Source organism: Taurulus bubalis (genome assembly GCF_910589615.1).
Source record: "Taurulus bubalis genome assembly, chromosome: 2".
Taxonomy (NCBI): domain Eukaryota; kingdom Metazoa; phylum Chordata; class Actinopteri; order Perciformes; family Cottidae; genus Taurulus; species Taurulus bubalis.
Genome location: NC_136590.1, coordinates 12,022,597 through 12,037,913, shown reverse-complemented (window position 1 = coordinate 12,037,913; position 15,317 = coordinate 12,022,597). Strand labels below are relative to the sequence as shown.

General features: G+C 39.4%; 1 protein-coding gene across 1 annotated transcript in view; it reads left to right on the top strand.

Moving 5' to 3' along the window:
- Positions 1 to 12,778: 12,778 nt before the first annotated feature.
- The window catches only part of LOC306754197 (protocadherin-15-like), a gene marked incomplete at both ends in the record, with an annotated part of 129,601 nt that continues 127,062 nt past the window's right edge, over positions 12,779 to 15,317 (top strand). Inside the window, one exon of the mRNA XM_079238121.1 lies at positions 12,779 to 12,911. Within this exon, the coding sequence (XP_079094247.1) occupies positions 12,779 to 12,911 (133 nt within the window). The remainder of the gene's footprint in view (positions 12,912 to 15,317) is intronic.

The following is a 15,317-nucleotide window of genomic DNA, read 5'->3' as shown; positions in this document are numbered from 1 at the left end:
CATGGTAAACCTGCGAAACAGCAGCAAGTTATCTTTGTCATTGTGAGTGTTAGCATTTAGCTCAAAGTACCAGCAGCCTAAGAGAGACAATCGCAAGGCTGTAGACCTTTAGTCTTGTCATTTCATACCAACGTTGGCAGCTGTCTCCCACATCTGAGATCAAAGATACCTTTTAGGATTATAATTTGCTGTACATAAGTAATACGTCGCACCACTTGGGACTCATTCATAATTGTTTGCCAGAAAATACAGCACAATCACACATCAAGCAGCAACAGTTTGATAGGATCAGTCATCTGAACAGTTGTGTCAAAGTAGTAAAATATGAATTTGTTTTCATAGTGGTTCATCGTAGTTCTATGTAATTTTTAGGGCAGTAAGAACTTGACTTTGATGAAGAGATAATCTTTCCGGTTGATATATGTTTAAAAAAAAACAGAATTTGTAAAGATTTAACATGCTGACTAGACAGAGGCTAAAAAGGTACATTGAAATCACAACCATCTCTCTTGTTATGTCACTTCTTCATCATATTCCCTCTTCTCCATTTTCTGTTGTTGTTCTTCTTCCTGTCTTCCTTGCACTTGTTTTTCTCGCCTCAGTGTGTTCTCTTGCTCCCTTCCCCGAAGGTAAAACCACTACTACTCAAAGAAAGACTCAACTTTACGACCAATTATTTTCACTCCATCAATTATTCTACCAGTATGTTCTCTCCCTTTCCATTCTTCAGTCTCCCCACTGTCATTAATATTTAACAAAGCTGTCAGTTTTGAAGTGTTTTGAAGAGTTTCTCTGTTGCTTTTCCTTCGAATGCCCATGGACCTCATGAAGCAGGTCATTCATTTGTGCATTTGTTGATTGATTAACTCCATAATTTGTTAATCAAATAAGGGTTGAAGTCTTTAACCATCATCCAACCTTCCAACATATCAAACATTCAAGGTCTACTGACTCGGTTACATTGGGACCTGAAAAATACATTTCTGAAAGAAATAACTATCATAGCAAACTGTTAACTTTTATTCTCCTTCTAACGTTTTAAGTTGTGTAATTAATCTCATCAGAAAACAGATTACATAAACAGAATACCAGATGTATTGTTTTTGGAAAGTTGCACTTTTTTTGCAAATTGTGTAAAATGAAAGATAGTGTGTGGTACCTAAAATTAGGAATCATGGCAAACATGACCACAAGAAATAGTTCCATCTAACGTTTAAAAACTGCATATGCATGATTGGGTGTTTGTCCCCCAGGACCCTAACACTTTGGATTTTTTAAAAGGCACTCTTTAAAATAGAAAACAATTAAATTATGTCACATTGACAAAGTCATGAAAACTTGGAGTTATAGAAAACAGCACCTTTGTGACTGACAAAAAGTATACCTCTGGGGGCTGCTGGGACCCTCATTGGTACTGTAGGATTAAGGTTAAAGAGGAGCCGTGTACACCAGCCCTGTGCGTGCTGATCAGTGCCGTGCAGATCATTGGATCAGCAGATCTGCAGCCAAACTCAGGCGACAACATTTAAGTGGTGTTGGCAGCTGTGAGCTGCGTTGAAGCCGTCTGTTCCAGGGCAGTATGTCGGCCTGCATAGTGACGGTAATAATTAGTTCACAATGCTGACAGCAGATTTTCTACGTCGGACATTTTTATGGGGAGAATTCACTGAGAATGGGGGGTGCTGGTAGTAGCTAGTGATTGCAGTGTTGGATCCCTGGTCAGGTGACCGTAGGAATGTGGTTTTGGTGTGAATGAATACCAATCTTGAAACCCATCAGCTATCAACTTGATGACAGACTGTAGTCTGTTTGACCTTGATTGATCAGTACTACTTGTACTTTAGTACGGACAGTCATGTTTTCCCGCACAAAATTGCACACACAGTTCATAGCTAGAACAAGAACATCATATATTCATTTTGGGGTAAAACAAAGACATTGCAATCGCTTAAAATATTTTGCATGTATTTCCTGAACCTGCGACCACACCACCCTTAGGATTTGGAGTCAGATTTGTACCTGTGTTAGGGCAAACACGTAATGCTTGTTATATTTTCAACTCTTGTGGAAACCCAAGTAAAACTTGTTGGTGGAGGAAACAACTCAAATGTAGGGTCATCAGGCTTACAACACCTGCAAATAGGCTGTAGATGTCACCTTTCTATATGTTGGATATCTCGTTTTGGAACACGTTTCTTAACATTCGACAACACAGCAGCTAGTGCATGTCCATGTGCGTGTCCCGTTGAAGCACAATGGTGACAGCTGACAGCTACATAATTATCTCATTGTGAGCTGGAGTTTCTTCCTTTTTTTTCTTCCACAAAGAGAGTCAGACCAATTGAAAATTGGAGCTGCCATGACATTAGATGTGAAATCAACCGCACGAAATGAGATGTGAGATTTATTGCCATCCATACAATTATGTGACTGTGGAATAATCGAGGAGCAGAGAGGTGAAGGCTATCCGGCTGCTCAACCATGGTCACTAGTGGCAGCACAATCTGTCATAGTTAACACCTACTTACACCATGTTAACCGTGAGGCATGCCTCATTATTCACTCTTCGCTTGTGAACGGCAACATGTGAATACACCCCAACACAGATGAGCTTACACATTCACGCTCCATTGTGTCCTGTATTGAATATCTTCCTAATGTTGCATCACTTGGTTGGCAGAGATATCTGCTCAGGAAGAGAACGGGAAATGAGTCATCCAGGTTTAATGGAGGACAGGAAAATATCCTCAAAGCTTAACTGTGCTCCTGCTCCGCTACTTACAAAGTGAGTGAAAGGGAATAAGTCTATGAATGCGTCTTGATTTTTAAATTGACCTTAAATAGATGTACATAGGAACGTTTTTTTTGTGGTACTCTTATGACTTGATCTGGCTTTCTTAAAACAGCTGATTCATGTTTGGGTGCTAAATCCAAAGATTTAAATGTTTCAACAACACACAGCTGCTACTATTTAAATCATTCTCTCTCATCACAAACAAATTCATTGCTCCTGTTGAGTTGTCCTATAATATGTAAACTATGTGTGAACCTATAGGTTTGGTTAATGTCACAAAAAATATTTTTAAAGGAGGAAAAATGTGATAAAACAAACTGAAAGAATTATGGGAGTGGGACTTTCCTTTCTTAGATGTCTATGAGCCAGCACCTAACTAGAAATGCGTCTTTTTTTCTTCTGGATGAATTTTTAAAAGGCAAGTGTTGATTGCTGGTATAACCCAGGCCTTCAGTGTCAGAGGGGAGTGTGTAAAGTGAGATTCAAACTGAAAACAGCTCTGTGTTAAATTAACGCAGCTGGAGTGCTGCACCCTCAACACCCTCACATCCCTCATCGATGCGGAGATAAAGATAGTTTATTGTGCCGTTCAAGTATTTCTTGAGAAGACACAGGTCGATAGAGTATCTTGACATTATTTTACATTTCTCATTCTCACTCTCTCTAAAGACCCCCTGATTTTCATAAGATTTTAATTTTGATGCCAAGTAGACCGTAAGTTCAATTACGCTGCAGGTTGCCACACATGTACCATCCAATCAAATAGGACCGGAGATCCAGCTTTCAGCCTTCTAAATAGAAGTACAGAAATACAGTGGAAATGCTGCTAAAATGTCCTTTAACTCTCTAAAGCCCCCTTCTGTGTCTCACTGTTGATTCAAATCTCTCGCTTTCTCACTCTTGCATATCATTTGATGTAAATGATTTATTGGCATGACTATTAAACAAAGCAATATTGTTGTGGCAGTTTTGAAAAATGTGCAAATAAAATCAAAACTTGACTTTACACCTCATTACTTTTTAGTGCTTTATTGCACAATTGAGTAGGAGATATATAATAGGTTTTAAATTTTACCTTTCACAGTTTGCTTCGATTCCTCATTCTTTCTTAGTTTTCTTCATGTACTCTCAGTCTATCTCTCTGGTTTTGCCGATTTTTCTTTGTGCTCACAAAACTTGCCCTCTATTGCTAATATCCTTCTTTTTGCTTCTGGGGTGGCACATCTGATCGATGAACCTATTTTCACGGCCAAATTCAGTTTTAAGTGTATCTTCCGTGTGCTCAGCAATAATGGACTGATTACATTTTGGAAAAAAAAGTCATTTGAGGCAAATGAAAGTAAATGCCACATATTGCTTCATTTATTTTGGTAAAGCACTAGAGGTAACGTAATTTCGAGTGTCAGTTATGTTGACAAGATTGTGTAGCATCGAGTGTTGCCATTTTTTTTTTTATTCTAGCTTTAATGCTGTTTTCAAAAGCTGTTTGAAAATATTTAAATTACAACTTTGTAATTGAACAACCTGTCAATGTAGAAGAAAACAACCTGGAAACCTAATGGTGATAAATAATAATAGAAAAAGTGGTGTTTTTTTAATAAAACACAAAATGCTAAGTGTGACGTTGGGGGCCATGAACACATCTTGCTTCCACACACACACATTTACTTATTTTTATTTTTACATTTATGGCAACAATTACATTTATATAATGTAGCTATTTAGATCATATTTGGGTTGTTGGTGACTTTGGTGGTTACTATTCTTTCCATTATCATTTCTATCTTCCATTCTTAGAGAGATCTTTATTTCGGGAGGCACTTGTTGAACTGCACTTTTTATCACAAAATATGTACTTTTTGTTGTAGGAAAAATGGCTTGATCTCTGTTTGTGGTATCATGTTGTGTTCATGTCAGAGGGCAAGTGGAGGTGGATATCAGGTCATTTGTGTTCAACTGGTCTGCTTTAATATTCTGTAACTTTTAATCTCTCTACTTGGTAGGCCAGTTTTACTTCAGACCTGCTTTGCTTTATCTCCATCACTCCTTTTCTTGCTGTAGAATTCACAGTTGTATGAAATCCAGAACTTGAGCATTAAGACCTGAGGCTTCAAACAACTCTTTTATGATGTATGCTCGCTTCCTCTCTCTCTCTCTCTCTCTCTCTCTCTCTCTCTCTCTCTCTCTCTCTCTCTCTCTCTCTCTCTCTCTCTCTCTCTCTCTCTGTCCAGTGCTTGTGTGCAAACAGGGAAACTGTCGTGTCAATGCCTCCTCTCCACACTCACAGGTGCCGACGCTCTCTGTGAGATTGGCAGAATAAGACCAGCAAAGTGCCCCACTGTTAGGCCACTGGATCGCCTGGTCATCACGACTACGTGTGTTTGTGTCTGAGTATGTGTGTGTGTGTGTGTGTGCTCATGCTTTCTGATACTGGAAACCGGAAGGATATTTAGACCATAATCAGCGTTTTGCAAGTTAAAACTGAAAAAAACTGAAAAAACTGAAACTGAAAAAAGTGAGAGTATAAGAACATTGGAAAATAACCAGAGGCAGTTTAGAAACCTTTGAATGGAAGAGCCAGACTGGAGCACAGTTTTAAAGAAGGAAGGCACCATTTATAAAATGAATACACATGTTTCACAATTGAAATAAATAAATGCCATATGGACATCTTTATATATTCTTTGAAAAGACGACAAGCCCTTGGATTCATATATTTAACCTCATAGTCGTTTTTTCGTTGTTTTGGATCACTTAGCGATTATTTTCTGTCCATTTGTGGTTCTTTTTTATCTTTCTGGTCATTTTGTCTCTCATTGTGGTTTGTTTGTATCTCTTTGTAGTCATTATAATGTGTGTCTTTGATGTTGTTTTGCATCTGTTTGTGGCAATCAAAATCAATGTCTTTGCGATATTTTTCTGTCTCTTCGTGTTTGTTTTGCATTTCTATATGGTTTGTTTGTGTCTTTTCCTGGTTGTGTTGTGTGTTTGTAGTTTTTTGATTGACTTACCAATATGGAAGGTCAAACAACAGGGGCTATGGTTCAGGGGGATGCTCTGGTTCTGGGGAAATGGTAAACCTGTTCAATGATCCATTCCTGACCAATACCTTCTCCCTCTGGTAGGCGGTGGCGAATCACATTCCAGATTACCCTCTTGCCCTCTTGAACATGAAGCAATTGTGCTGTGAATCTGCGTTTGTTGCCTCTGTGTTCGTGCTTTATAATAGCATGACTCCATTACAGACTTGGAACCAGAGAGTCACAGTTTACTCACATGCAAGTCCTGGGAAGACACTGGCAAGACAATAAACCACACATAGTACATCGGTCTGCATAAGGCTAGCAGCTATCTAGCTACCTGACATTTAAAAAAAAAAAGAATACAACATTTCTAGTCTTGCTTTGGCAGCAGAGGAGCTCTGAAAGATGCCACTTTGCAAAGCAGACAGACGCTGACAAGCAGGCTGACCGACAGACACACTGACACAAACACTACGCAAACAGAAAGAAAGACATAGACAGATGTCCACTATGACAGTACAAGGGACATCTTTGTATTTGCTGTTATTTGCATGAGCAGCTGAGTTACAGTAACAAGGTCTTATCAGTCACATGTTGACAGGAAGCTGATCACAAACACTGTGGATGTGAACAGCATGTCAACATCTGTCACTCTCTATCTCATTGTCTCCCTTTTGTAACTTAGCCTCTTTATTTCACTATTTTTAACACACACAGACACATATTCTCCATCAATAACTCCAATGTTTTAACTTCAAATTGTGTTCCTTTTCTTTGCAAAGTTTGTCTTCTCTTTCATCTGTTTTCTCAAACTTTCTCGAGTGCCCTTCTCTTTCTTTTCAATCTCGTTCCCTCCCTCAGATTGCCATTGTTTCTCTATTATCCTACTCTTCATCCTATCCTCACCCCAGCCCTCTCCTCCTTTTCTACCCAACACTGCGACCGCTGTACATCAATGAGAGGTTGTTGATGTTCAATGAAACTGGTGGCCTTTAAAGTGCAGGTCACAATCTCTGTCTCATTCCTTTCCTATCTTTGTCTGTCTGGTATTGTCTTGGACAAAGTCTCAGTCTATGGTTTCTCTTTTTCTTTTCAAACTCTTGTTCTTTCTCTTTCTTTATACCTTCTGCCCCATCTCTCCTCTTGTTCTCTGGTCTCTCTCCCTTCCTCTGTTTCTACTGCATCTCCATGTTTCTGTTTTTCTCATCCTCCCCATTTCCTTTGCGTGAGCGTCTCCTTCTCTTTGTCGGGTGTATTTTCTCTCTCTGGAGGAATACAACTTTTTGAAGTTCTATCAGAGGAGAAGCGCCTTCAGCCCTAATACACTTCATCCTGGTTACTGACGCTTACAGCATGGCCTACTAGTGTGTGCCACAGTGCTTTTTAAACTAAAACCAGATAATTAAACATAAGCCGACGACTCAGCCCAACGCACGGCCTCACTAATAGGGCCAATAAGTTGTTTTGATAATGCCCAGTTAAAAAGATTATCAAAACAGGGAATTTATGATTAAATACTGCATTCATATTATTTATCTGTTTTTTTCTCAAGTGCTTCTCCAGCCAAATTGTTTATTTTTCATGACTGCAGTCTTAATTAAGGAAAATTGTTTGTGGACTGATGACTGTGTTATGTGTAGATATTTTGGTTGTAGTAATGATGTTTGTTTTGGTCTGTAATGCTTTAATTTACTGCAACTGTCTGTTAAATCTTTTATTGCATCAACTTGCACATCACTGGCCGCCCTTGCAAAGGGACCACAGATGAAAATGAGCTTTTAGCTATATGTGATGCAATACATACATGTATTCAGCACATCACCTCTTTAAGAAAGAATTCATTAAAAAATAAAACTTTTATACTAGCTGCTGTGTTAAAGCAGCCATGTTAACAATATGGCAATAATAACATATAATAACATAACAATAATAATAACTAATGGTTATATCTAGTGTGACGGGATGGTAAAAAAAAGTCTCTGCTTTTTATGTCCTGGGAAAATTTAGTGCCCCAGAATTAGCTAATTCTACAGATTGAGTCCATGTCAAAATATCATCTATGCTGCCAACAACCACGTAAAATGGACTGAAACATTAGGAGAGAACCTTTTAACCTTTATTTTACCAGGGAAACATCATTGTCATTAAAATCATATTAACAATACAGCCTGGTCAGGATAGGCAGCAATCACAATGATTTACAAGAAATAAAACAAGATGGATAACAAAAAAAATATGCCTCAAAAAAGAATTAGCCATACTTACAAGTTTGGCCCAGTTTCACAACAGCAGTATAGTTAAATGTACCTTGTGTACCTAGCTTGTGAGAATAGGCTAATGGGTATATTTATAATGGTCTATTTGGTATTTGCTGTCATTGTTTTGTCAGGTTCAGGGCCCTATTTCTCGTACCTGGCTAAACAAAGTCAAGCACATGTCCTAATCTCCATCTTAAATTAGCGAGATGATTGACATAATGCTATCTGGGTTTCTTCACGGCTGATCCGCGCTGAAACGGTCTCGTTAATTCTAGCCAGACGTCAGTCATCTGGATAAATGCGCGCGCGCTCCTCTTCAGAAGGGTTAATAATCAAGCACTGACACCACGATGTTCTAACAGTACAATGGCAAATAAACTCAGAGGAACCTCTTTTTATTTCTCTAATGAGAAGCATTAGATGATCCTGAAGGCATATGAGGAAGTCAATACCGTAATCATTCATAGCAAACGCGTTGCGAATATTCCAACGTTTTTGCAACATTGTTGCCGTGAACGCAACTTTAACAGCGCCCCCGCTGCGAGACATAAGCGTCACAAATATATCAGACAAGTTAAATGCGTCAGTGTTGAGAAAATGTATCGGCAAATTTGAAGTGCTTCATCACCCAAATCAATCAGATTATATTTACGAATAAATATATACTTATGAGGATATATGTACTGTATGCACGTATGAATCATGTACTTTATATGTGTATCTTTATATGAATATGTGTATGGGCGGATCAGTATCTATGTATTATTCATAATCAGAAATTCAATCATTTGAAGCAGTGAAAATAAATTGTGTGTGATTCTCTGTATTCTCGTCACGATCACCTTAATCATGTTCTACAATAATGATATGTATGGTGTACTAATAGCACTGTTGTATAATTATGAGTGCTTTCAACACATCCATAAGTTTCTTAAGAGCTAAATAAACTTAAGAACAACGCGGCATGCAGCGGCTGATAGTCTGAGTAGTGTCTGAGACGGGCGATCAGCTGCGCCTGTGGTGATCAATGTCCGCGGCTCGAGAAACTCTCGTCAATAAATCATTCCTTGCCGGCAAAATCTATATCGCCGCGTACAGGAAGTCATGATAATGTAAAGGATGGATCCTGGCGATCTGAAAGAACTCTCTCCCTATAAAACTAATATAACTAATATCGCTCCTTCATCAATGAGGAAGTGAGCTGCCTTTTTTGTCCGTGGGAGTGGCCATCTTATCCAGTGAATTTCAATAAGCCTGCCCGGGAGCAGGTTTACATTTTTGGATGTGTTGCTATGGTGATTTATCTAAGCTTGCTTCGAGAAACCGAGAAAGCCTGACCTACGTCATCTTATCCTGACAATTAGCCCGCTAACTCAGTAAGCCAGGTACGAGAAATAGGGCCCAGGTGTTTGGCTTGAGAAAGTGTTTGGGTCACTAGGTCTCAAACGAAGGGTTGACAGGGTTTGGTCTGTGCAGCAAATGAAAGCATTATTTCACCAAGAGAGCATTGGATTTTTCACCTTTTTCAACCAAAACTTTTGACAAATGAAAAAAAAGAATATTCCTGGCATCGCAACATTGCAACCGACATAATATAGTTTCATAAAGTGATGGGACTTTGATTTTGTGCCCCTGATGCAAGCTCAGCCTCATGAGACAATATTATTAATATCAATATTATTAAAAATACCATCTGCTTCTCTGTTAAGACGGTATAACTCTACAATGTCAGTATGTCATATCAGTTTCCTCTGTCGGGCTTCCACTGACACTCTGCTAGATCTTGATCACAGTCCACCTGCACACCATTATGCAGAGTTTAATTTGTTCAACACAATTAAGGTTCGTCAAGAGCAGCACCGTGGCATTGTGAGTCTAAAGTGTGTTCTTTAAATGAAGTTGCCCTGAAGCCCCCATGACTACTGGATTTCACTTCTGGGGTTTGGTTAGAATATCACAATTACATTTATGTTGTCAGCCAACTCCATCTCAATTCAGAGGACGATGATCTGACTCTGTCACAGTATTCTGCCACCGGAACTTTAGAAATCAGCTCTCATTAAACAGGCGGCATATTTTGCGTAACGGGGAGAAGTTAATGTTGTTACTGAATAGTGTTTAGCTGAGTTTAATTTCAAATAAGGTCCCATTCAGAATAATTAGTTTTTGTCAAGTAGAGCATATTGTCAGTATTACTACCATGAAGACTGAACATATCAAGTGTTTAGATACCATTGCACTGTATCTTGATTAATTTAGCTAGGCAATATTAGATAAATCCGGCTATGGTTTACATTTTTTTGGCCAATGGGTTTTATTAGCTGAGATAATAATGATAAATAAAAGAATGGAATCAGCTGTTGATAGTTAGCGTACACTAAATATGTCAGTGGGTTTGCTAAAATCCTGAATAAAGTGTTAAAAAGTACGATACAGTAAATAAAAGTGTAATTTAATTGTTATTCCTTCTAACGGAACACTGCATTAGATGATCTACCGAAAAAGTTAATCAAGCAATATAGTGGATTTATGCTACACCGTTAGGCTGGTCTAACGCTATGTTACAGGCCACTGTAGGTAGTAAGCTAGTTAGCTTGGAATGCTAACATATGTAGTTTATGATAGAGCGTTTAATCTCTAATTTCAAACTTGTTGTTCATTTTTTAAATAAAAGACACCATTGTCTACTAACGTAAAGAGTATTGTTCTTATTAGTGAAGGTTGCTAAACTATGAATGGACCATAGCTGTTTCAGGGACACAATTTAGCTAACGGTCAGTTGCTCATAATAATGCCGCTGCATCAGTACACTTATCTACTTCATACTTATCTACTTCACACACAGTGCACACAGTGGGCCTTTGGGGTGGTTGGTAAAATAGAGGTTAACAAAGCTAATTTGTGAAATTAAATCCCAGGCTGGAAGATTGTGGCTGGAGAGAAGTGCAACCTACCACACATAAACACCCACCCAGACAAACACTATCCTCTGAGCTGAAAGATGTTTTCTCTTGCAGGTCATCTCACTTTAAATGTTTGTGCGAGTAAGTAAGTGAGCAGTATTGATGCTTGATGGGTTCAAGCTGCATTACAGGAAGATAAAAATCAAAGACCAAATTATAGACACGTACACACATCAGACTCAGACAGTACCCAAATGTGTCTTTGACTGAGAATTCCAAAGAAACCTATTTTCCCCTCAGCATTACATGCTCTCCCTATAAAATGTAATTACTCTCAACTTAAGCACTCTCTCTCACACACACACACACACACACACACACACACACACACACACACACACACACACACACACACACACACACACACACACACACACACACACACACACACACACACAGTTGTGGTGTTATGACTTTTGAGCTTCAGGGGACATAAGATAGTCTTATATTAATTTCTTGGACACTTAACCTCCCCATAACGGCTACCAGACTAATCATAACCCCCACTGTAACATAAACCTAACACCAAGTCTTTACCTTAACATTACATTTTTTTGTTATAGAGACGTGCATTTTAAAACAACACACATTATCAGCTTTATCTATTCCTCTCACTCTCTCTTTTGTGTTTCATCCTTTAAAAAGACTAATCATCGAATGTGTCAAATCTTCCGCTGCAAGATCTGAGACGTTGTTGTTGCCACCACGGGACTTTTACATTGCACAAAATATTTCCATCTCTATCATCATCCACAGGTTTCTATATTTCCCATTGTGGTGGCAATCCCCAGTGAAACGATCACTTACTTTGATGCACAAGCACAACGACTGATCAAAGCTTCCACATCGGTGAAGTGAAGTGCAGCCTCAAACCGAACACTGAATGCCATCTGAGCTTCAGATTGTTAGGTCATCTCACCGAAGGGATGTACAGTAATGGAGTGCACCATCAATATAGGAAGCATATTTTCATTCAAAGTTTCTGTTTGATGGGTACATCAAACTCTGAATTACTCCCGCTGTTTCTTTCAGTGGGAGATGTCATCTTTAAAGCACGTATGCTTCCACACCAACGTTCACTGAGAGCACAGGTGGCATGTCCTGAAAAGTAAAATATTTCACTTCTGGCCACCCTGGGAGAGTGATCCCTCCTCCATTGCTCTGTCTACAGTTTCTTCCTTCTTTTCTGGGCGGGAGTTTTTCCCGTTCCGATGTAAATGGTAAAAGTACCTGTACTTGTATAGCGCTTTTCTAGTCTTCCGACCACTCAAAGCACTTTCACACTACTTCACACCCATTCATACAATGATAAGAGGGGCTAAGGTTCCACCTGGCCATCAGGAGTAGCTGACATTCATACACACATTCATACACTGTAGGCACAACTACGGGAGCAATTTGGTGTTAAGTGTCTTGCCCAAGGACACATCGACATAGGATAGCGGAGCCGGGGATCAAACTAAAGGATGACCCTGCACACCACTGACCCACAGTCACCCCTAATCGTTTGCAGTGTGAGGGTCCCAGGGCAGAAGATGTTGTATGTGTACAGATTGTAAAGCCCTTTGAGGCAAATATTTTATTTGTGATTTTGTGCTATACAAAATAAATTGAATTGAAAAGAAAAAGTCACTTCTTTTGATGTTGCACACTGCACAGCTACAAGTGAAGTAAGTGAATGTTACTGACCTGTGTTTATTTGCCCTCCTCCTTTCCCTGCAGCTGGATGCTTGGTGAAGCATGGTGGTGAAGATGGTTAGAACACACTTAATGGGGCCATTGTCATGGGGCCGGGTCAAATGCCCGAGCATAATCGGAACAGGAGTCCTTTATCTGCTGCTGCTATCAACCTGTCTCGGCCAAGACACAGAAGGTAAAGGCAGTTCCCATTATCTGTCTGTATTTTTCAGTCACTGCATCTCTCTTTGTCTTCATGTATTCTCTCTGTTTTATAATTGAGAGTCAAATCCAGTTCGCTCAGGGGGGATTTAGCATCAGGATTGTGCACATGGCTTTTCTGACTTATCTTATGTAGTGAGCACATCTCAGTCAGCTGTTATGTGGCACACGGTTTTCAGGATTCATAATTGCTCCTTTGGTGACTGAAGATGAGTAGTGCCTAGTTTGGTCAACCCACAACACAATGTTTTCAAAGGGTTATAAGTAGTATATTCAGTTTTACCTCTTATTATATAATTTACTTCTACGTTTTCCTGTTTTTATTCCATTTCATCCTGAGACCATTAGCATGTTTTGCTTGAGACACCTAATGTCTCAACAACTAAAGTATTGGATGGATTTCCATTCAATTTGGAACAGACATTAATTTCCCCGTCAGGATGAATTCTGATAACTTTTCGTAAACCAGTAACGTTTCTTTCAGCACCATCCATAGGTGATAATTGTACTTGGTCCAGTATCTGATATCTACCTGCAAAAGCATACAAAATGAATGACGGGTTTATTAGTAAACTAGCATTCTTGCTAAACTAAGATTGTAAACATGGTCTCTTACGTTCTTAGCATGTTAGCATAATGTTCATTTTGTGTGATAGCTTATGAATGTATAGGTCCCACAATCGTACATCCTTTTTAGAGTCTCTCACTTCACAATGTAAGAATACTCAGAAATGAATTTGCTAATATAAATAGTTGATGGGCAAAACACATTTTCCAGGGGTATTTTAATGTTTAAAAAAACACCCACGTTCATATCACCCTGAACTGAGAGTAAACTGAAGCAAAGTAAGACAGAAATTAAGTCATCACCGATGGGAGAGCTCAGCATAATACTCCCTTGACTTTCTGCTCGATTTGTCAGAATATTAATATTCCATTTAACTCTTAGTTCTTGCAATTTATCTGGTTGGCATTTAGCTGACAGGGCTATTCACCAAAGGTGAATGACTGAGAGTGTATTTGCCTCCGTACGAACGGCTAGAAGGGGAGTCTATGCAGGCATCAAGATCGACCTGGATTATCTCCTCTTTTCTCCACATCACACATGTCCACCTGCATTTAATTACACCTGTAAAACAGGTTCTCATAAACAGGGTCTGAAACACAGGTTTGCAGGTCTTTTTTTGGTGGATGTGAACATTACAGGAATAGTTTGTTTTAATGAGCCTGGCTATTCTGGGTTTGACAGACAATATGTTACTCCGCGTGGGCCCCCTCCTGACATGAGTGTGATTTTTAATGAGCTCGAGTCTTGGGATGAGATGTTGATTTGAGCTGTTTGGACCCCGCGTGACAAGAGTTGCGGTCTTTTAAGTACCCTGGGTCCCAGGGTACAGTAAAAGACTATATTTGCTCATTTTTGTTTTCCAGAGTGACTGTATTTTTAATGAGGGTGTGAGGCAACACAGTGCGTCAAATGTGGCTTGTCAGCTGAAAGTTTAGCATCTCCAAACCCATTTACTCCTCTTTGTTTTCCTCGAAAAACGTAATAATACGTCATAAGTTACTAATTAAGATGACGTTCGATACTCATTACTGAGACCAGGTTGACTGGTAGCACAGAAATAGCTTAATAAAAGCTCTAGCTATTGTTGTTGGATTCAAATTTAAACTTGCACCGAAAGCAGCAGACTGAAATGCAAACCCTCTGCTCTGGTGAATTCCTGTACTTGACTTGACTCTCATTGTGAATTCATTTGAAGCCTGCGGTGTGTAGGCAGTGCTTCACTGGTTGTTTTAATTGAATGTGAGTAATCTGAGAATATGAACAAGACATGGCAGCATGAAAAGAGTTATGCTTGAGTTGTCGTATATTGGGTGTGATGATGTGTGTGTACCTCTGTGTTCGCGCTACTGTAAATGTATTCTTTTGCACCTGTCTGGTTGTCTATGGGAGTTCCTGCATGACAAGAAAGAGTGTGCTGTTTAATGTGTGTGTGTGTGTGTGTGTGTGTGTGTGTGTGTGTGCGCGCACGTGTGATAATATACCTGTGATTATGTGCCACAGCTGCAGTGTGTTAAATGACAAAAGAATTTGCCAAAAAAAGAGAGAAGGGTACAATACCATATCAACCAGATATTTCCAGAACGCACCTCTCTCACCGTGACTTTCTCAGGCAACCCAGCGCTCTGCTAGATGCACAAAAATACTCTGACGCTATGCAAATGACAGCTCCTAGCGTGACCGTGACTCTCTCCCAAACCGATTCCTACTCAGCAACCCTTTACTACGGAGTGTCCCTCTGAATGAACTCCCACTCACAGCTGTGAGGTATAGGGCATGAATAAACAGGTACCGGCACATTGTGGGGAACACTTT